General features: G+C 40.9%; 1 protein-coding gene across 1 annotated transcript; it reads left to right on the top strand.

Moving 5' to 3' along the window:
- Positions 1–642: 642 nt before the first annotated feature.
- LOC308333199 (pleckstrin homology domain-containing family S member 1-like) lies at positions 643–22,808 on the top strand. The gene is made up of 17 exons (XM_080789428.1): positions 643–746; positions 3,591–3,631; positions 4,484–4,572; positions 4,779–4,897; positions 7,540–7,674; positions 10,241–10,316; positions 10,919–10,951; positions 12,268–12,387; positions 12,993–13,106; positions 13,397–13,477; positions 13,963–14,033; positions 14,812–14,850; positions 15,335–15,445; positions 18,836–18,958; positions 19,654–19,746; positions 20,949–21,078; positions 21,963–22,808. The coding sequence occupies exons 1-17, from the start codon at positions 697–699 to the stop codon at positions 21,993–21,995; spliced, it is 1,458 nt and encodes a 485-aa protein (XP_080645554.1). The 5' UTR covers positions 643–696; the 3' UTR covers positions 21,996–22,808.
- Positions 22,809–24,036: the final 1,228 nt, after the last annotated feature.

Genomic DNA, 24,036 nt, shown 5'->3' with positions numbered 1-24,036 from the left:
TTGGTAATGCTCCGGCTCCCTGTTTGTTTGTACAGTTCATTGTTTGATATTTTATTCGGCCAAAAGATAGGACGTCTGAGGCATCTGTTATGGAACACTTCTATTCTCCTTGTGTCTGTCTTGACCACTCTCCAGCTCTCAGAACCATACAGCAGAACAGACATCTTCATTTTAAGGCTATATTGTTTTGATCTCCAGATGGAGAGGCATGTTAACATGCCTGCAATATGCATGTTCAGGGTGGTGTGGGACTCACTCAAGCCCTAAAAAAAAATCTATATGCTGCACATACTGTAACACATGCTGCTGCATATAACACATGCTGCAGTTACCATGTTGTTTATTTATGGTGCATGTGTAATGATGAAGTTTGTCTCTGTATAAATGAAAATAAATGACAGCAAGCAGGTTGCAGAGTGGGTTGGACTCCCTGCACAGTTGGCGACGAACCGACAGCATCCACATTCCTGGAAAAGTGGAAACTTTTAAAACCCAAGTAAGGAGGGATGGCCTGCATGGAATCCTGTACTGTATCTGCCCCATGGATCAGCCCCACGGATCACATAAAAGAGCAAATAGATAGAGAACTAGAAACTCTTGCTTTGTGGAAAGACGACCTCTATAGCAACACCTTCACAGTGTCACAGTGTCGTCTGATGAGCCAAGAGGTGACACAGGAGTGTTGACGTGCAGGATATGAGCATAGCTGCATACAGGTGCTTACAGGTGCATACAGGTGCATACAGGTAAGCGTGCTTCTTTCTCTTGCATGTCGAGATACGCTCGATCATGTATTGTACATCGTTGGTGTTGTTAGGAAGAAATCTCTATTCTCCATATTTTAACTAGTTGTGTTCTTTCCTGAATTAACGGTCAGTAACAGTTTGGGATGAGGTTTCCACCCAACTGACATGATAATATGCTATGTGTTAGGATTATTTGTGTCCTTTTCAAGCTTTTGTTTACGCTGTATATCGTTGCTGTGGGATGACCTTCATTTTGTTTCTAGATTGTTTTGATGTTGATTGATGTTTTTTATTGGCAAAAATGCATGTGACTTTTAGTCTTAGATATCTGTCAGAGGATAAAACACAAAAAAGCTTCAGAGCATAATTTGCATTGTGGTCCTACCTGCAGGACGGGAACCCCTTTTGGTGTTTTTACCCTTCAAGATGGCAACATTTTTGTAATTTTTCTGAATAAATAATAGTTTTTCAGAAAACTTAGGTCAGGCTTTAGATGGTGTTTTTAGAATCGGCTGCAGTCCTAAATGGGTTCAGCTATGCTCAATTTGAGACTTTCATACAATGGTGTCATGTAGCCACAAGATCACAATGTGGTGGCCTGCTTTAGAAAGCTTCTAGAGAATGTCTAACATTTTGTTAGTAGTTAAAAGTGCTACACTGACCCTGAATCATGCCTGAGAACCTGAACATGACTTTCAGTTATAGAGTGTGCGAGTGCACAAAATCAATTAATCATACTCAGAATGTGCTAAATGGCAACCTAGTTCACAACAAAATGTGACAAAGGGTTTTGCAAAAGAGACCTGGCTTTTGTGACATCACTCGCTTGCACAGAATCAGAACTGCTGGCATATAGCCAGCAGTTAGACACTAACCCCGGACGAACTGGGGGTGAACTGGGGACCGTCCTATTTGCCTGGGCTTGAATCAATGCATCACAGAGTGCCTCTTGGTGGATAGACAGTCTAGATAGCCTTGTGGTTAGAGTGTGCGCCCTGAGATTGGGAGTTGGGGATCGATTCCCCAGCTGGGTCATGCCAAACACTATATTAATGGGATCCAATGCCTCCCTGCTTGGTACAAGGGTTGAATTGTGGGTACGTATGTCCTTGGATAATACAAGCGTCATGTCCAGGGGGTGTAATTGGGGCGTTGTAGCCTACTCATACAGTACATCATGGTGGCCTCACACTAGACTATAGAGGATCAATGGACCCTTACATATCTCTAACTCAGAGAGTGTACAAATGTAAATAATTGGTTGCTCTGGCAGTGATTTTCACCGATTTTCATTTCAAGGACCCCCAGGTTTGACCTGAATTAGGCTACGGACCCCTATTTAATGGTATTTCTATCTCTGGGACCCCAATGTATATTGTAAAATCAAAGTTAATTTAACTCTGAGAGTGTACAAATGGAACCAAATTTGGTTCCATTTGTAGAATCTCTGAGTTACAGACCCATAAGGGTCCATTTGGTTCCTAATTATCATTTAGCTGGGGACCCCCTGGAACTCTCCCAATGACCCCTAGGTCCTATATATCATCGATTAGTCAACTCGCTAATGCATTTTCATAAATGTATATGAATATTCAGCCACACCAAACAGCAGAATTCATTTATTTGGAATGGTTATATGGCCTTATGATGCACAAAACAAGGAACCGGGTCCATTCTACAGCTTTGCCAAAACAAGCACCAAAGAAAGAACAGTGTGAACTAAAATATATGCTTGATGTAGCGGTGCAGAAATGTGTTTCAAGTGCAGAACTTCATCTTTAGTCAGCGTGTTCGGTCCTAAAACAAATAAATAAATAGTCTCGGCCGGGAGTCGGACAAAGGGGAAGAATGTGTCACGTCAAATCCTCCTATTTGCTTTAGTTTTCAAACGGTTCGCCACGCGAGGCACTAATGACCAAACTAGTTATCCAGAACAGTCATCACCTGCTATACTGCTAGTGAAAAGACGCTCTGTCCCTCACAGCCTGAGGGGAGACGAACAGAGATACAGATCTGTCTTTTCTTAAGTTAGAAAAAGATCAGATTTTGCGTAAAGGGCAGCGTTTCTTAAATGTGTCACAATTGGAACGCTTTCATGACTTATATTTCCTGCAAGAAGAAAGCAAAAGCAAGCACTCGGTTGAGTAATTCCACGTAATAAATAATGTAACGGGTGCAGCCACGGTTCTGGAAGATACAGACTGTAATAAATAATGTAACGGCTGCAGCCACGGTTCTGGAAGGTACAGACTGTAGAAATGTAATAAATAATGTAACGGCTGCAGCCACGGTTCTGGAAGATACAGACTGTAGAAATGAATAAATAATGTAACGGCTGCAGCCACGGTTCTGGAAGATACACACTGTAGAAATGAATACCAGCCCTCACGTTGCTTGTATCCTGGAAGGATTCTTGTTTTATTTTGTTCCCCGCAGCAGCAAAACACCAACAATGTGGACGTCAATTTCCTGCAAACCACCCCACCTCCCTCACCTCTTCTTTCTATGTTTTTGTCTCTTTCTTAATTAATTAAATCTTAGTTATCTTTATTCAGATTTGTGTTGGGTAATTGCGTTCCTAATGGAGTTTATTATATCATTAAGAAATATATGATGCATATTTGTGAAATAATTCCCTAATACGTTTAAAATAACACACATACAATCTTTTTTTGTATTATTATTATTATTATTTTTATACCTACAGAGATAACTAGGAAACTGAAACAATTGTACACTTGTACTGTGCCTCTGTACCCTATAATTCCCCCACAAGCAAAACATTAATACAAAATAAAACATATAGAAGCTAATAGAATGAATGTGTGCTATCTTTTCTTGTAGGGGTGTCAACATGCACAAGAGCAACCAAAGGATTCCTCCAGGTAAATATTCACTAAATGGAAAACTGTTCAAGTTTCTGATACAATAATATTCACCACATACGGACTATTCAATTCACAAAGTTACATTGTCACATAATATTAGCCTACTGTATGTAACTTTGTTTTATACACGATAATCTTGTATTATATGTTTTAACAAAATCAAAGTGCCACAGTAATCTAGGATCATAGATTAAACCAAGAATTTAGTAAAATAAAATAAAAAATAATTCTGTACACTGGAACTATACAAACTAGAAAGATTGTGGTTGCCTCAATCGCTAAAATAGACCCCTCCCAATCTGTGTATAACATGCTATCTAAATGACATTTTTAACCTTTGCATAATAGGACTGAATGGTTGTAAAGTTTACACCTGTTTACACCTGTACACCAGTTTACACCTGTGCAGTGACGATGTGCCTGATTGTGATTTACAAAATGGGATTTTCCTGCAGTCTGAGCAAAGCATGAGATAATATGACATCAAAAGTTTTAGACTTTGTATTTGGAGAAGCCATGTTTTCCTGTGCTGGACCACAACATAAACAGCGATGTAGTGTAGGAAGAACTGATTCCAGAACAGTTTTCTGTTCATCTCCCCCATCTCAAAATATGTTGTTCCAGAAGCACCCAGAAGCAAAGTGAGATTATATATTCAAAGATTTTGACACATTTTCACAATAAAAAATTAAATAAAGAGATCAATAGGCTGCTAAAGTTTAAATAATGGTTAAAGTGTAAAAGCTATACAGTGACAGATGCGTCCCAGGTTTTTATGTGTTAAAGTAAAGAAATAACCTCACACCATGGGAGCTTTAGTGTTATAATGTGTTCTGTTTCTTGTTAAAGGTGGAAACTCTTTGTTCTACCCAGTGGGAACAGAGATCAAGACTGGCTACCTGTACAAGTCTCCGCCTGCCAAATGGCCCAACACAGAGGTGGGTTCTGCATTATAAAATAATGGTTTTAGTATATATACTGTAACAATAATATTATGGTACTTTGTAGATTTAGGAAAATGTTCCATTTGGTTCCTATCAATCATTTAGCATGGGAACCCCCTGGAACCTCCTCAAGGAGCACTGGGGGTCCCTGCCGTGACGTGTAAGTGTTTACACGCTTGGTTCCATCTCTCCTCTGGCAGAAATCGTGGAAGCGACGTTTCTTCGTGCTGTACAAGATCAACGAACAGGAACACCAGCTCAAGTACTTCAGGAGCGCAGAAGACCGGGAGAGACAACTGGGAGATATAGACCTGTCACAGTATGTCAATCAACCTTATTGTCACATGTATAGGTTTGCAGGCGAGTAGTGGATGAGATTTTTTGTTTGTGTGCAAGCTCCAACAGTCATGGTTTTCAGGAGGGTGAAGGGGCATTTGCAAAAAATAAATAAACACCAAAAGTAAAATAAAAGACATTTACATTTAGCTATTGAAAAATAGCAGATCTACAAGCTCGTAGGAACTAGGAAGGTAGTGATGGGGCGTTATGGGGTTGTTACATTTTCTAAAGTCTAGACAGAGGTTCAATGGAACCTTAAGACATGGCAATTTATTGAATACAAGGGAACAGGTCCCTGCATGATATGAATATGAACAGCAAATGAGTATACAGCAAAAGCATGACGCAACCTGTTATATAATAAAGATTCGCTCCACCTGAGTTCATTGGTGGGGACGCCCCTCGAAGCACGGGTCAGTGCAGATGTCTGTCCCCGGAGAATTCTGACGTATCTCTACGTTTCCATAAGCTATATAGCACGCTGTGCCTGCTTGTGATCTTGCTACACACGGGTATAGTGTGCACTGTGCACACTCTTTGAAGTAATGGTTGATGCTTTAACCCATTCTGACCGGGCACCCGTTTTGGTGTTAGCATCATGTTGTGCTTTAGCTATTGAAAAATAGCAGATCTACAAGCTCATATCGCGCCACCGAGTGGCGCGATACGAGCTTGTAGGTCTGCTATTTTTGAAAAATTCGAAGAACGACTGACATTTTTAGAATCTGATCTCAGGTCAGAATGGGTTCATCAGACCAGTGTGTGTCCAGTGGAAACCTCGTATGAATCTGATCTCAGGTCAGAATGGGTTAAAGGTCTACTGCTGGTCTTTTTACCAGCAGTAGTCTGTATTATATCTACAGGTAAAATCCACATGGTGGATCCACGTAGAGAAATAGTCCGCTAAGGAGAACGAATCCACACAAGGAAAACAGTCCAGCTAGACTAAAATGTTCCAGTGTGGCACCTGGAAAACAGTCCAGCTAGACTAAAATGTTCCAGTGTGGCACCTGCTTCCAACGTTATCAACCAGTAGGTTACTTATCAAGATGATGCAATCAACCCACTGCCAAGTAAAACTGACTTATGTGGTTAAGACTGATATGAGGTTAGGGGACTTGCGTGGCCGGTTAAGGTTAGGGGACTTACGTGGCCAGTTAAGATTGATATGGTTAGGGGACTTATATGGCCGGTTAACACTGATATGAGGTTAGAGGACTTACGACGTAAGTAAGTAAGTTCTCTAACCGATATGACGTTATAGGGCTTACATGGCCGGTTAAGACTGAGGTTAGATTTCTGGTTTAAGGACTTCAGTGTTTTGTACCATACTATTGTATGAGTACAGAACAAAGAATGTTTGCTTTCGCCATCTTTGTTGAAGAAGAGTCTGGGCAATTTAGGGTTTTAAGAGTTAGGGTTAGATTTAGTCAGACAACGCGACCAACGTCATGTCGGACGTCTCTGTGTTTCCTAATTGTAGCCAGGAGAGTACAGTGTACATGCAGTAGGTCGATTACATCGTCTTGATAAGTCACCTACTAGTGATTATTGGCTGATTTTCATTCGAATCCGCTAAGTGTGGTGGGTGTTCAGGCCAGCATGGTGACAGGTGGTGTTCAGGCCTTGTTCAACAGTCTGATGGTAGCCGGGTGGAAACGGAAAAGATGCAAGCTGTTGTGGGCTTGCATCTTGATTAAAAATAGAGAGGCCTAGTGTAGATGGGGTTTAAGTGGTTGATGTGATTTTACAAAACAACTAAACTTAAGAACCTATAAGAAACTGTGGAGGAATTTTGTTGATGCAATCCAAAACAGTTTCTTTTCAGGGTAAAAAAAAAAATAAGCAAAATAAGCAAGATCTAAAAGCTCAAAACTTAACGCGTGGCTTCTCGCCACGTCTCGAGCTTGTGGAACTGCTAATTTTGATGCTTTTGAGTGATGCTGTAGTGGCGTTCATTTACAAGAAAACACAAAAAGTTTGAATATGGAGATCTTTCTACATGACAGCAATGATATACCATACCTATACTGTACCTGAGTGGCAAAACAAAAACAAGTCAGCAATTCACTTTATTAACATAAATTCCACATTCTTAGAATCCCACAGAGAGTCTGTAATTACACCCCACGTATGTATGCACACATGCCCGCACACACAGACGCACGGAAACACAAGCACACACTTGTGTAACTTTGTTTTTAAACTTTTGTTTGCCATATTTATAGGCAACCTGGCTATTGTAGTCGCACGTCAGTGTCACGCACCAAAAATACTTACAGTTATAGAGTTTGTAGATCTGCTGTTTTTGGTGTGCGACTCCGGCAGTCTGGCATGCAACTAACTAAGACGGTTGTTTTTAAAACATAAAACATCTTAATGTTCCTGCTGGAACATTTACATCAGCCCACACAACTATCCTAACTGAACTGTGTGTGTGTGTGTGTGTGTGTGTGTGTGTGTGTGTGTGTGTGTGTGTGTGTGTGTGTGTGTGTGTGTGTGTGTGTGTGTGTGTGTGTGTGTGTGTGTGTGTGTGTGTGTGTGTGTGTGTGTGTGTGTGTGTGTGTGTGTGTGTGTGTGTGTGCGCGTGTGTGCGTGTGCGTGTGTGTGTGTGTGTGTCAGGATCATGCGTTTGTACATCAGCCCACAGAACCATCCCAAGTGGAACTGGGTCCTGAAGAACTTCAAGTGTTCTCCAGCCTGTGTCCTCTTCATCAAGACCAACGAACGCGACTACTTCCTCATCGGCGAGAACAGGTCAGGAACATTCCCAATAGTGAGTCGGGACCCATATGGGGGTCATAGGCCAATCTTTATGTGTCGCGAGTATACATGTTTATTTTTCCTACATATTTTCATTATGGGGTGCATACTTAGTTTAGACTAGTCATTGGTTAGACATGGGTTATGGTTAGGTTTAGGTGTGCTGCCCCGTGGGAGGTTATTGTTTGAGATAGGTTGTAGTTGTAGGACTTTTAAATGATTTCCCCCCAAAAAATAAAAAAGACACCATTTTTAAGTACAAGCTCACAACAACTTAAATCTGCTATTTTCACAAGTTCCCGGGGTCCCGGGGAGACATCATATTTCTCTTTTGGGTCTCAAGCTAAATGTTTTGTCCCAGGGATTTACCCTCAATCCGGCCCTTGATGCTGAGTGCCACAAAGGGAAGCACTGGGCCCTGAGGCACTGAGTTTATCAATGGTCCATTGTGTGACCTACTAAATCCTGAAGTGTGGGTCTAATGACGTGCACGTGACGTCATTGAAATAGCGTATTACCAAAAAAAATCACCTACTGGAGGCAGTGAGACCCTCCAGGGAGAGGGAAGTAAAGAGCAAAACCTGAACAGACAGGACAGACATGTGTAAAATACCTGTGTCTTATTTTTGAGGGGATGAAAAAGCGGGCTGTGGATCACCAAACACCCCGTATACAGAGACGTCTGTTCACACCAAGGGCCGATCATTGACGCTGCCGCTTAAAACCGCATAAAACCAAACGCAAATGTTGTCACACCATCACTAAACCTGGGTATATTTTACCCGATATAATAAATTCCATAAACATATTTATTTCTCATCAAAATATGTATAGTACAACAAGAACAATACATGGCAATTTGAGATAAAGTCACCCAAACACCTGCCTGTAGCAATTCTGTAGACTTAGATAGCATTTGATACAGACTTATAGCATGTTATGTAGACAGCATAAGTGCATTGTATGTGCTATTGTCATAGCACGCCAAAGTACATATGTATAGCATAGTAGTATAGATATATAGCTTATATGTATAGTTTCATTATAGATATTCCACTGTTACTTTCTTAGCTTACGCATGTTTCATGATAAATGTTTTTATGTGATGTATTCCCATGCTTTTTTGTTCTTGCTTAATGTAAGTCGCTCTGGATTAAGAGCGTCTGCTAAATGCCTAAATTGTAAATTGTAAATTGTAGAAAAAAACAGGGATGTGGACAGGCAAAAACACTGCTACCGTCTATGATGTCACTGCGCATCATGAAGCTAACCAAGGACCCATGCACCCACCTCAGACATCAGCAACATTATGAAAATCACATAAACATAATTGTCCGGGTGAAAATCACCCAGGTTTAATGTTCTATAGGGTTAAAACGTCATGCTTCTTTTACCTGAAACGCTAGTGCGCCACCCTGACCAAAACCTTGTAGTAAATGCAGAAGAAGAGCTAGGGTACTTCATGCACTGGGTGAGCAGCTTGAAATGGCCGTGTGACTGTGAACTCTATGGTTCACACGGCCACAGATGTCAACGTCATCCAGGAGGAGAACCTGTCAGACTGTTTAGAAATGTAAATAAGGGACACCTGGCCGAGCCCAGAAAATGCATTTCCTGCATGTTAATTAAAGAGATGAAGAGACAGGGAGACCCCTGTACTGCACAAACACTACTATCAGAATATTTAACACTTATTTTATATTTTATTTAAAATATAACTTAGGCCTGCTGTTTTTTTGACAATGGGAACATGTGATTCTCACAAAGGCTCAATGGATTTATTTTAATTTAAACTTCATACAAACATGCTAACATGCATGTTAGACAAACAAAACTGCATTTTAATTTGTAAATACAGCATTTCTTTTGAGTATGAAAGACATGTAATGGGCTGACTCACATGAGCATATGAGGACGTCGGCGATACATGAGCTTTATAAATAAACGGACACGACTTGGTAGACTGTTAATCTATTAATGTAATAGATGATATTAATAGTTCCACCAACACACCTGCTGTTAATCCACTGCACTGTGACTAACTACACTGTCCCCACTCCCAGACCTGTTCAAACGCAAACAAACGTCATTAGACCCTGACATTAATACCGGGATGTTTTATACCACTGTTTCACAAACAGTTAGTGAGGAGTCAATTTCTTGTCGCGTAGCAGGTGAATAGACCGTAGCAGGGGAATAGACCTTTATTTATTTTATTTTATATATCTTTCAAAAGATTTGAATGAATGAATGAATAGGACAGGTCAACATTATTCTTTTTGAATCAATTCGTCACAGGGCTATAACAACGTCTTTCCATTTCCATTTCTTGTTTGTTGCAGTTTGAACTTCATTGTGAGGATGGTCAATTGTGCAGCAAGGGGGTGTGGTGGGGTTATACTCTAGCTAGCGCAGTGGTTCTCAAAGTGGGGTCCTGTATTAACACAAAGTGTGTTAATATAGCATCACAATAATCTTAACCACTTTATCCGTATTTTATACATTTATACAAAAATAGCACATTTTATTTTTGTAACTATATATTTTTATGGTCTTCCAGCTCGGACGTAGATGAGTGGTTCTCCAACCTGTTTGATGCCCTGAAATATCGCCCGCATCGAGTGTTCGACACCGAGGTACTTTAAACTCACCTCACCTCTGACAGCCGCATGCACACACACACGTGCGCCCACACACACACACACACACACACACACACACGCGCGCACACACGTGCCATGACTTACTCTCTGTCTCTCTCTCTCTCTCTCTTGTAATGGAAATATTAGAATGCCAAATAGGTTGCCAAATACATATGCATATAACACTATTGTATTGACACATTTAATGAAGCCTACAATAGTAGATAGATACTTAACACTCTAATTACCACCTCACTGACAAACTCATTAGAGACTGCCGACTCATGTAAACCTATTTCAAACTGTGTGAGTTAACTATAGAAGGGTCCATTTAAGGAATGACCATATCTTGTTACTCCTGAAACTCTGTATAAAAGATGTGTGATATGTGTGTAAGGGAGTGCTGGGGGAAGCTCTTGAGGGAGACACTAGTCTCTCTCCGGTGTGATGACATAAAATAAAGGAATGGAGTTTGAATCCTGATGGTCCTGCATCTTCTTAATTTGTTTACTTACTTATAGTAACATTGAAAGCTGCCATAACACTCTCTCTCTCTCTCTCTCTCTCTCTCTCTCTCTCTCTCTCTCTTGCCAAAGGACTCCAGTGACACGTGTTCGGCGCCCATTGAGGTAAACATATCTCTGTTCAGCTAACCTTCCTCACAACCTGTCTGACCAGTCCCACGGCCAGCCTTCATCCATCTTGAGAGTGTACAAATGGAACCAAATGGGGCCCTTGCGGGTCTGTAACTCGACTTGAGAGTGTACAAATGGAACCAAATGGGGCCCTTGCGGGTCTGTAACTCGACTTGAGAGTGTACAAATGGAACCAAATGGTCCATTTCAAAAGGTTTTTGAATGTTTATGAAAGATTCTTTTAACTATAATGAGTTTTTCTATGGTTAAACTGGAAATGCATGCATGGATAAAGTGGTTAAAATGATTGTGATGAATACTTTAGCTGAGGACCCCCTCAAACCCCTCCTACAAAAGACCCCTGGGGGTCCCCGGACCCCACTTTGAGAACCACTGGTGTAGAGAGGCCGCCCCACCGGCGAATGGAAAGGCCTCCAGCGTTTTCCGCCCTCCCGGCCACCCCAGTCTACATTATGTAGCAAGGCACTTAACCCCTGTAACTGCTCTCTCTCTCTAATCCTTGGTTTCCGCACTGCTCCTAAAGGTTAGGCCAAATGCAGAGGTCATGTATGTGCAAATATTCAGTGGAAAAAAACACCCTGAAGAGGTGTGGACCAAATGATCATTTACTAAATGTATACTGTATGAATGGCAGTGTGTAATTAGCATACCACAACACTGTCTACGACACTGTGATATATTTCCTCCGTAAGCCTGATTTATACTCAGTGTCCAAACATGTCCAAACATGTCCAAACATGACCAAAAGTAGCCAATCTATACCATCTCACTGAGCATGCAGTTAAGACGAATAACCCAAGTCCATGGTCATCACCATGGCGTCACCACGACCAAAAATCTGTATCTCCGATTAGAAATGATAATGCTGGCAGCGTGGCATTGGAGCAGTATTATTCTCATTATATATATTATTATTAGGACACATATAATATTGTTATTGGCCCGGTTTCTCAAAGGACACTTCTTACACCATGGTGTAAGAAGTGTCCTTTGAGAAACCGGGCCAAGATTTTTTGTTCTTAATATCCACAGGTTGACAAACTAAACAATGTTCTTTATTTTATATTGTGTATATGGATCCATAGACTTCTACCTGGTAAACAAACCATGATGTTAATCCAATTAATGTTGACCTTCTTGCTGGCTGACCCAACAAGGGACCCCAAGTTAGATTCAAGATTCCAGAGATGTTCTTGGTCACATGCTCACATGTGTGTGTGCAGTGAAATGTTGGGGTGTCAAGACAGTGCCACACTATGCTAACAAAATTAATATCCTTATATATATAGCAACCAGACTTGGGAGGTAGAGAAGCCGTTTGGCGATCCGAGGAATCCCAGTTCTATTTCCGCCGGACTAGCAGTGTCCTTGAGCAAGACACTGAACCCCTAACTGCTCCTAATGAGCAGGTTGGTTCCTTGGTTTCCTCCGTCGCCGGTGTGTCAATGTTTGTGTGTGAAATGGGGGTGATGAACATTGTGGCGAGCTTTGGATAAAGGCGATATTGAAGTCAACGTGTTGATGGTTTCGGTGCCCACCAGTGGCCAAGACGCCGGGTTATTGCATGGGCTCTCTCTCTCTCTCTCTCTCTCTCTCTCTCTCTCTCTCTCTCTCTCGGCATCTCACATGCTGAGCTGTGGGCTGACGTCACTCACAACAGCAACCCTAAAAAGGGGGATTTTGTGCTGACGTCAGGCTTATCCATTTTGGGAATCGAGGGGATCGGGGATCTCCATATACAGTACAGACGTGTGGCCATATGTTTTCTGGGAAACAGTCAAACCCACAACTTGACCTTTAAATACTATAGCTGTTGGATCCCCCCATCCCCCCCATAACAAGCATCCGTCCACAGTACATAGCATCGCAAATAGCATTTTATATTATGTGGTGGTGACCGTTCTTCTGAGCTTGATAACAGTACTGTACTGTATGTAACTGGGTTGTAATTTGAATGTGTTCATTCATTCATGCGTTTCCGTTGTGTTTGTTTGTGTGTTTTCGTTCCCCCCAGGCTGATGCTGCTGCTGCTATGAAGCAGGCTGATGCTGCTGCTGCAATGAAGCAACGCTCCATGTCGGACCCCCCTCCCAGCACGCGCCGCAGGGCCGCGTCAGAATCTGGACAGGTGCAAAAGGCTCTCTTTGATTGGCTCCTTGTTGATCTGCTGTTATCATTCTGTAGAATGCTACCTGTCCTGTGTAGGGATAGGGAAATGGTTCTCAAATGTTTGCATGTCATCATGGACCCCCATTTGGTCATGGACGCCCATTTGAAAATGCTTTGTGCCAGGGATCGACCCCCAGAAGGGATTAAATTATAAAAACAAAAGCCAATTTAAAAAATAGGGACCCGGAACCAACTTTGATAACCAATGTTATAATTATAAACGTTAATGCTTTCTGTTTTTCTTGGCAGGGATCGGATTACCCGAGAAGACCATGTTCAGAGCCTGTGAATCTGTACGACTACCCCAGATCCTACCTCAAACAGTTATTCGTATGTAACTTTGCCCTGTTTTTTTCACAACAAAATAATGCAATAGGCTCTATCCACACAAAAAAGCTCTTCCTACTTCCGGGCCTCTTCCCTACTTCCTTCACAGGTGTTACCAAAGATACTACCGTAATTAAGGCTCTGCTCCATTCAGTGTGCAGTGGTTCTCACACCTTTTAATTTTATGGACCCCCATAATAACTCAACTCTGAGTTATTATGTGGGTTATTATTATGAGTTATTATTACAAATGGCACCTTACAGGTTGGAACCCACTAGGACACTTGAGGTCCCCCTGGTGTAGCATGAGTGTTTCCAGTGAGGCAACATGCACAACAGCAGTACCCTGACTCTGTTTGACCAGAATGGAAAAGAGCCTTTATTACTGTCATTGGTAACACATTGGTAAGGTCTTTCCAAAAGTGTGTGTGTGTGTGTGTGTGTGTGTGTGCCATTTAGAATTGATTGATTGTTGCTGTGTCCCGCAGAGAAAGGAGATGTCCGATGACGAAACGTTGAGCATTAGTGAAGAGAACAACTACATGAAGATGGAGGCAGTGTGAGTGTCACTTCCTCTCACAAAGTGTGTGTAGATCTGATCAGTGATCAGTGATCATTGGACAAATTAAATCAGTGTTGGGCAATATTACTAGGGTTAGGAAAGTAATATGTTACCCAACAGCAGAGTGTAACTGTCTCAATGGAAGAGTTGGGAGACCACAACTCCAACTCCAACCACTGCACTTGTACTATTTGTGTTAACATACTCTACCATACACATATACACATATATTGTATTAACATAACCATACACATGTAGTTGCATTGTATTAACATCACCGTACAGGTGTGGTTATACTGTATTATCATGCATAAAATTTTATTCATTAAAATAAGTCTATAGTTAAAGACATAAACTGGCTACCTCCCTGATTACCTGGATTACCTTATCGGACCACTAGAGCAGTGGTTCAAACAAAATGTAATGATTCAAACTCCTACAATTCCAAGTGCTTGTAGGCGGAGAGGGGGGGGGGGGGTTCCCAGTTCTATTATGATTATTTTGGGAAGTTACGGTGTAAAAAGGTTGAGAACCACTGCTAACTGAAAAGAACATCACAGCAGCCCTGAGCTGGGTCACGTTTTGGCACCAAACCACCATCAGTCTGTCATACTGTATGTATCTCATATGACATGTGTGACCCACAGACACACTCTGTGGAGCCGTGACCTTCACTGTGAATTACAGCCTGGCTTTGAGTAGTATGTTTGCTTGACCTTCTATGCATGCATGTATTCATGTGTTTGCTGCTGTCTCCTTTGTGTGTCCGTGATAGATATGAAGACATCAAGTTGTGGGAGAGAGGCACTCAGATGTAAGTGTATTTTAGTTGATAATATTGTATTCTGGTAAAAGACGTGTAATCACTTGATAATCAATCAATAAAAAGCATAATCACAATATAACTTAAACCCAGGGTAACACGTTAAGACAGAAACACTTGTTTCCAATGTAATCCTGCAGCATAACTAAAAAATATAATACCGGTAGTACAATAGATGACACAGCACCAAATAATGCATTTTAGCATTTAGCATGACTTAAAACAAAATATACAAATGAGATTTTCATTTGATAAAGTCCTGTTTTGGTTTATTTGTTACAGTTACATGCATTTAATATTAGGAAAGTAAATGAATTTCATTGAATCAAAAAATGAATCGGCAACGACCCACCATTGTTTCAACATTACATTACAATGTGTGTGTGTGTGTGTGTGTGTGTGTGTGTGTGTGTGTGTGTGTGTGTGTGTGTGTGTGTGTGTGTGTGTGTGTGTGTGTGTGTGTGTGTGTGTCTAGGACCATTGAAGTCAAAGAGATTGATGGAGGAAGCCTGGTCAAGTCTATAACTAAGGTCTACGACAGACTGAAAACCCAGATGTCAACTGAGAGGTTGGACGTTGGAGAAAGGTACATGAGTCATGAACCATTGGTCACGTTCCTTTACACGCATGCACGCACACACGCGCACACACTTCAAAATATATACTATGTTTCCCACATTTACTTGGGTAATGTGTTTAAGTATTTATTTTGTATCTGTTCCTTACTTTATTGTTCTTTTACTTGTTTTACTTTTGTTTTTGGAGACTTTCACTCAACTATTATTTCAAATACAAATTTGTAGGTTTTCACTCCAATGCATTTCTAGGAAGGGGAAAATTGTGTTATGAATTAACCATTTAAACAAAAAAATAGCAGATGTATAAGCTCACAACGTGTCACCTTGTGATGTGTTGTGAACCTGTCGATATGTCATTTTCACTATCTTTGATAGTGAAAAACATATATTGCAATTTGTACTTTTGAATATGGCTATACTCCAGTACTTTAGGTCAAGTTCAAATTTGACCGAGCAACTTGTAGTTGAGTAACATTTGATCATTTGACTATATTTTGAGCACTGGGGTTGAATACTTACTTCCTGTCCAAAGTAAATACCTCCTCTCACACTAGTCTGTGTCCTATATACCAAAATAGCTGCAGTCAAATAAACCATTGTCCGCTCCGCAGTATACTTCAGCTTCCTTTGGCTCACATACCTCGACTGACAACAATTACTGAGGTTGCTATAGAGCCTGTCAACAGACTAGAATAAACTACAGGCCGCTTATACGACCAGTTCGGCCAGTTTGGCGTTCGGCCAGTTTGGCGTTCCGCCGCCGCTGCTGTTGTTTGTTGTGCGCTTGCTCCCCCTGTTTCGGGTCATTTCATGTTGTTACACTTTTAAAACACCATTGACTGGAGTCCCCCAGGGCCGTATTGGGTGTTTTATTATAAGTGAGCACAGAACAGATAACACAAACTAACAGGACACCAAACAATGACCCAACAGGGACGGACATGGGGAAGAAGAATAATATACACATGAGGGCTGATTACACATGAGAACACCTGGGGAAGACAAGAACATAGAACATGAACAACACACAGAAATACACAGAAGACAGGCACAGTCTGACTGTGACAATCATACTACAGTGGCACTCAAAATTATCAAATATAACAGATGTATAAGCTCAAAACACGGCAGGAAGGCAAGCGATGCGTTTTGAGCTGAAAACAATTGCATGTGGTTGGTTAGATGAATTTGCTGTTCGCTCGCTCTAAGGATGTCAGTGTTGTTGTTTACAGTATCCACCAAAACACAAAACATGATGGATCACATTCTTCCACTGCTGAGTTCACAGGTTTAGCAATAAACAGGAATGTGTTAACTACAGTACAATACAGTATATTTCATTAGCATTTCATATGTTGTCACTGTCAGGTATGTATAGGAGGAGCCTTCCGCACTTCAGTGTTGTTGGGTGTATTAGCCATATTTTTAAAAACTTTTTTTAAATAGTTCAACTTCCCAATCTACATTGACACATATTGAGCTTGTAGATCGGCTATTTGAATTATTGTTTAGAGAAATAAAGAGCCTTTATTTGCAGCGGGTAACTATACGTACATTTACGGAAGTGCAGTTTTGAGGTATGCTTTACTTTACTGGAGAATTTCCATTTCTCAATACTTTCCCACTACAGTTATTTGAAAACTTTAGTTACTTTGTAGATTAGAGGCTATAATTTTGAAAGTACCTTTGTACTTCATTGTGGTATTGAAAATTCTAGTTTTACTTATAAGTAATACAAAAAACAGAGTACTTTCAACACTTGGCATAAAGGTTAAAGGCTCTGTAACTTAGTTACTCTGATTACATCTCTTCTTGGTGGCGTGCACAACCGGGTTTGATTGACAGCTTCCTCACACACTCCTACTGCTCCATTATTTCTGTATGGCATCTTAAAACTGTCTCAACATTTCTCTACTGTAGGAAAACCGGGTTCAAATCCAGGGTAGAAAAGGGAAGTTACATAGTGCTGCTTTAAGAACAACAATATAAATATGAATACAAATAATTATCATCAACTAACATCAATTTACAGTAATTTAGAAAACTTAAAAAAGTATATAACAGAATAAAAACATAACCTATATCCTACAGTAGAAGCCCTGGACGCAAAGCTTGATCACTCCATGTGGCGACACAAGCTTGTAGATCCGCTATTTTGGCAAATGTTTCAATCGCCCCAGAAATGCTAATAATAGTGGCATGTGGTTTAATGTAGTGGACAACAATGTGGGGTCCGGGCCCGGGACCAGCAGAGATAGTTAGCATAGCTTCACAATTATTTTAACCACTGTATCCATTTACCGGTATACATTGGCTATTCAAAAAACAACAAAAACTGCAGATGTAGTTCTGCTATTTTTGATTTCTTTTTTTTTTTTTTCAACCAGTGTCAATTGTCTAGCCTGGGCACTACACTCCCTCTGCTAACCTGGGGAGAGCAACGGACTGACCTCATGCTTCCTTCAATGCAAGAGTCCAAGCCGCGTCTTTTCATCTGACATGGGGGAGTTTCCCCAGTTGAACTATAGTGCAGAAGGAATGTTATTCCCAGGGATCATTAATATGTCCATACTGTATAACACGGAAACATGTGTCCATGGCAAAAACTTGTCCTTGTCTGTGGGATTTTTTATTTTTTATTTTTTTACACACCAATTACTGAATGCCAAGTCTCCAGGTTTTGTATGACACTGATAGGAGTCCAACTAGTACTAGTGGTTCTCAAATGTTTTAGGACCCCATAACTCTGAGAGTGTACAAATGGAACCAAATTAACCTGTTTGGTTCCATTTGAACACTCTCAGAGTTACAGACCTGTTGTCATTCAATACAATAATGAATGAATGAATTGCATTTTTATAGTGCTTTTCTAAGTGCTCAAAGCGCTTTACAATGGTTAATTCATACATACATTGGGAGGTGAAGCGGCGAACAGTCGACGCCAGTGTCCTCACTTCCCACATTCACACACCAATGGTGGCAAGTTCACACCAACCAACTCATTGGAGGCAATGTAGGGTTCAGTGTCTTGCCCAAGGACACTTCGACATGTGGACTGGAGGAGCCGGGATTCGAACTGCCGACCCAGTGATCATTGGACGACCTGCTCTACCTCCTGAGCCACACAATGAGTGGAGTAGTGGACAATGTTCCACTCATTTTGTATGTCTGTGGCAAAAATGTGATTTTTACAAAAATGTCCACAAGCCAGCATGTTGATGTCCCCTGGTTACCAGTTCGATTACCGCATGTTTAAAAAAATCTCCTCTTCTGGGGGGTTCCCCTCCCTGGCACGTATACGTATCAATTTGTGGAGGTCCTTGACACCATTTATTTTTGAGAAGCACATGGTTTGGCGAACATCATTTGATCATTTTGTCGACGTTGTTTTCCTCCAGTGATGACCGCATAGAGGACTTTCTGGCAGACAGTGGTTGTTTCATGGAGAACGGAACCATCTCTTCTGTAGAGAAAAGTAAACACACTGCCAACACCTTGGTAAAACAAAGCAACATTGACAGGTGAGCATCACTGCAGGTTTGATGTTTTTCTATAGCATTCCATTGTGGGGATTTCAAGGAACGTGTTTTACAAGATGGAATGCGAGCAAATATTGTCTCTAAAGTAAAGAGGAGGGACATTGTCATCAAGTGGATGATGGGGGAGTGGCGGACAGTAACTATAAGTAGGCTACATTTACACAATATGAATTAACCATGTAAATCCTATTTAGATATGCATTACAATGTGACAATGTTGTGAGCGTGAAGATCAGCTATTTTAATGATATTTTTCGAAAATGTCGGTATAATCCTTTATTTTTTGGGGAAATTTTCTAAACTTTAATACAGAAATGCATTGATGTTAAAAAGAGCATGCACAGCCTGGGCCATGGCTCAGCGGTCCAGGCACCTTGGCTGGTAATCCAGTCTGGATTACGAGAAAAAGAGCATGCATGTTGTAATTTGTTCCTTTGAACTCTTAAAGTAATTTTAAAAGCAATCACTCCAGAACTTTGGTACAAATTTACAAACAAAATTACAAACTTCCACTTAAATTCGATGATTTGATAAATGATTTATACTTAATATGTATAATATCAGATCTACAAGCTCACAACATGTCATGTCACAGCACTCAACAAAGTAATATAGCCTATTATAATAATACGAACGAACGAAAAAACAATATGTTGTTTTTTCGTTTCCATTCCAAGAATTGACGACACCCCAAAAGAGAAAGACATTGATGTCAACCGGGCCGATTTGAAGAAACACCTGACGCTGACAGAGATGGATAGTAAACCATGGTATGTACATTTCAAAATATTTCTCTGCAATGCATGGGAGCATCTCTCCAAGAATAGAGGCCTTTGCAGACTTCTAAGAATGCCTATATTTACAGTATGTTGAAATGAACAATGGTTGGTCTGGGCCGCGGCGGTAATCCAGCCTGAAGGCATGTCGAGGGTCCCGATTTCATGTCAAAGTAAAACATTTATTGTAAAAATAAATAAAAATAAAGAACAATGGTTGCTAATACAACACTGCAAAATCATCCTTGCTATGTGTGTATCTTGACGTGGTTGTAATCATTTTGTGTCTGATTTCTGGAGCTTGTAAACGGGTCATTTGGTGCTTTTCCAGTGTTTTACATAGGCTACTTTCCCACTGCACAGAACAATAGGCATTTTATTCAGCCATGCTGAAAGAAACATGCACTCATTCAGTGGAAGCTAGGCCTCTACCAGAACTTATTAAAGTACATAGTCTGAATAAAACATTGTTTTAACCAGTTTGTATGATAGATTATTAAGACAGATATAATGTATGGTGAGCAATAGTCACTGTTGAGAAATAAACCCAGAAAGGGTGATTAGACAGTTGGACCCCGATATTCTGCTTATTACACGGCTACTTCATAAATCAGTTATAAATCAGACACAAAATGTAATAACGAATCAATTTCAATACTTTTAAAACGATTGAATTGCTTCCGGTAAAGAAGGATAGTCTGTCGTGCTGCCCAGGTCGGTTCGGTTCGCAAAACTCCAGCAGGAAGTGTTGATCAATTGAATGAATCAATACTTTGTTACTGTGTTGACTATTTATCGCCTCAAATATATATAAAAAACATTATTTAGCGTATTTTTTTGCTGTAAAATGTCACTGTGTTTATATGGCTGCCATGTTACATTTGAATAAAAAATGATTGATTGATTGATTGAGCTGCATCGACACAATTTGTTATTGATAGCGGCATGCAAGGGATAATGTATGGCTGGATGGTCATTGTTGATAGCTAGGTGATTAACAGACGACACAAAGTGGTGTGTGTGTGTGTGTGTGTGTGTGTGTATGTGTGTGTGTGTGTGTGTGTGTGTGTGTGTGTGTGTGTGTGTGTGTGTGTGTGTGTGTGTGTGTGTGCACAGTGCACACGTGCGTGCGTGCATGCGTGCGTGTCGCAGTGTGTCACAGTGTGTTCATTTGCATTGTGTGCTGTGTGTTGCAGTGTGTCTGGGTGGACGGGGCAGCCACGGTGTCTGTTCCTCAAGGGAGACCAGATCCTGGCCATTAACGATCTACACACCTGCAGCGTGGACGACTTCCACAACTACCTGAGTAAACTACTCAAGAACGACGTACGTTTCAAAAGAAGACCACTCTCGCGTGCATGCATGCACCTGCACACACACTACAGTCCTAAAGTGCATAATACTATCACATAAATGTCATGAACACATGAAGACCAATCTGGGAACTCATTAGTTTAAAGAAAATAGATTTTTTTGTTGTTGTTTCTTCTACCAGCTTTTGTGTAGATACAAAAACTTGGTTTGGCTCCTCTCCTTTCTTAGTGCTTCTGTGTTTATTCCCACTAACAACATTACGAGTAAGGCATTGGTGTTGGTTTGCTTGAGAGATTAACAAGACATGCAGAGTAAAAAGCCACATAAGTAGAGTGCAAAGAGAAAACAAGATGTGCTTCAAAGAAGCTATACCAGGTAACCATCACACCTAACATCTGGGTAAACACAGCTGTCATCATGCACATTTGTAGTGAAGCCAAAATCGAATCTAAATAACAAATAATGTGAGCAAGTATCCAGCATATATCTGCATACTAGTATAATCAGCATCTCAAAAGGTGACTCTAGAAGGAATTGAGGAGTGCGTGGCGAGGTACAAGAAGGGATTTAAGGAGAGAGGAGTGCAAGGGGTGGACTCTGAAGAGGTACGTTTTCAGAGTTTATTCCACAGTTTCGGATTGAGGAGGGAGAAGGACGTGTTGAGTGTTGTCCAGGGTGTTTTAGGGAAGGGAGAACAGTCTATAGGGCAGTCAGGATGCATGTGCAGAGCTATTTCCGCAATTTTTGAACAGATGCAGGCGAATGGAAACAATTCTGCAAAGTAATTGCCGTCATCTCTAATAATTGCAATCAGGCGATTATATCATGATTATGACAGGCCTGTGCATATGTGAATAATATTGGTCTGACTGTCCAAAACATGTCTGTGTTTTCAGGTGAAGCTCACGATCTTGCGTTTGCCGGGATGACAGCCTTTGCACTCAGTCAACTGTCTATGCAGTGATCAGTGAAGCCGACCTGAGTGATTGATTGGTCGATTGTCCTGTTCGAAACGGTCCAGCTGGATCCTGCTTGAAAGAGGGTGGCATCACCGGCCTGCTTGGCCTGTTTGCATCGATCCAAACTGACTTTATCAGCGGCACACTTCTCTAGTTCAACTACAGTTGAAAGTTGTGTCAAATTTAGCTTTCTTTTTCATGAACCCACTGTAACATATCAACACTTAAATGTTCAGGATGTTGAAAGCAGATTGTTTCCGTTGAGTGAAGCGTTTCACAACGACTCATGATAACAATGATAATGCAGTTTCCAGTATGAATGTGGTTCCATCTGTGAGTAATGTCTTTTGGTAAACGCGCTATCTTTTAACATTCCAAAACAAAGCTATGTGGGTAAGGAAACTCATATTAAATGAAAGGGCTGATTCATCCGACTGGACAATGCAGCAAATACTTCCTCATAATTGCTGTAGCCAGTGATGTGATAGAAGACAGGTTGGAACGAATGGTAAGACGATATGTCTTGTGTACTTTTTTCAAACTTTATTCAGGGTTGGTTTGCTGAGCACGAACGCTCATTTTCAGAATCACCCTGCAACACGCTTACACAGCTACGCACATTCGCACCTGAGCACAGCCCTGGGAGCTGACCAGTGCAACCCCAGTCAACTACTGTTGTACTGGGAGCTGACCAGTACAACCACAGTCTACTATTGTTGTACTGGGAGCTGACCAGTACAACCACAGTCTACTATTGTTGTACTGGGAGCTGACCAGTACAACCACAGTCTGTTGTACTGGGAGGTGGGAGCTGACCAGTACAACCACAGTCTACTACTGTTGTACTGGGAGCTGACCTTACTGTTGTACTGGGAGCTGACCAGTACAACCACAGTCTACTACTGTTGTACTGGGAGCTGACCAGTACAACCACAGTCTGATACTATTGGGTTTAGCTCCACTGGAGAATTTAGAGTTAAATGTGTATCAAGCACACTTCAGCGGTTGTAATTTATTTATTTTTATTTTTTATATTTATTTTTTGGCTTTTTGCCTTTTATTGATAGATGACAGTAGACTGATATTAAATTGGGGAGACGCAGCAAAGGGATCGTGCCCGGACCACTACCCTAGACGTCCAGGCCCAGTGGAGGATATTGAGGGAGGGGCTGATGCCATTATTCCACTCAGACTTTTTCTGATGGTACAGGGAATCAAACTGGCAACCTTCTGGTCATACACAACTCTTTTTTCCCCCTGCTGCTAAAGCACAGCTCTGCTTGTTTACTCTTGTGTAGCCTACTATAAGATGAAATCTCACTTTTTGGCCAATGCTACCCCCTGCTGTAAGCAAACAGTACAGATATAAGCTTTGAGGTTCTTAATTGGTTTGATCCCCAACTCCTCCTGGCTGTGTGAGCTCAAGTGTCCTTGATTGAGCAGGCTGGTGCCTTGCATGGTTTCCACCGCCGTCAGCGTGGGTGAACGTGGGCAAAGAGCTATATAAAAGTGCATCTTATCTTTTACCACCCAATCTTAGAATGAATTACATTTGTAAAGATTGTATTTCATGAAGTAGATTAAACCCACCAAATGAAACAGTTTCATGTGTGCAAAGTGAAGAATTATAACTTAGGCTACTACTTTACTACTTATTACTAGTAGTGACTTACCTGTATTATAACTTTTTATTTGTGTCTTTTATTACCTACTTGTATTATATTTTGTACTATAGATGTTGGACATTGTACTTTTAGCACGGTCTGGTAGAGCACCACTTACTGCTCATACATGTATGAATATGTGACAAATAAAGTATTTGAAATTGAAATGGTGAATTGATTGAAATGCTGAATTTAATAGATAGTTCCATAACAACCTGTTGGTGCAGAAACCGCTTATCTCCATACTTTCATTTTTAGCCTATGTATTTTATTTTTAAATGAACACCCTTCTTCGTTAACAGCATCACACAAACATAGCATTTGGACCTTGTAGATCTGCCATTTAG

The sequence above is a fragment of the Protomyctophum bolini genome (genome assembly GCF_963924005.1).
Source record: "Protomyctophum bolini genome assembly, chromosome: 18".
NCBI lineage: Eukaryota > Metazoa > Chordata > Actinopteri > Myctophiformes > Myctophidae > Protomyctophum > Protomyctophum bolini.
This window is presented reverse-complemented; position numbering and strand designations above follow the sequence as displayed.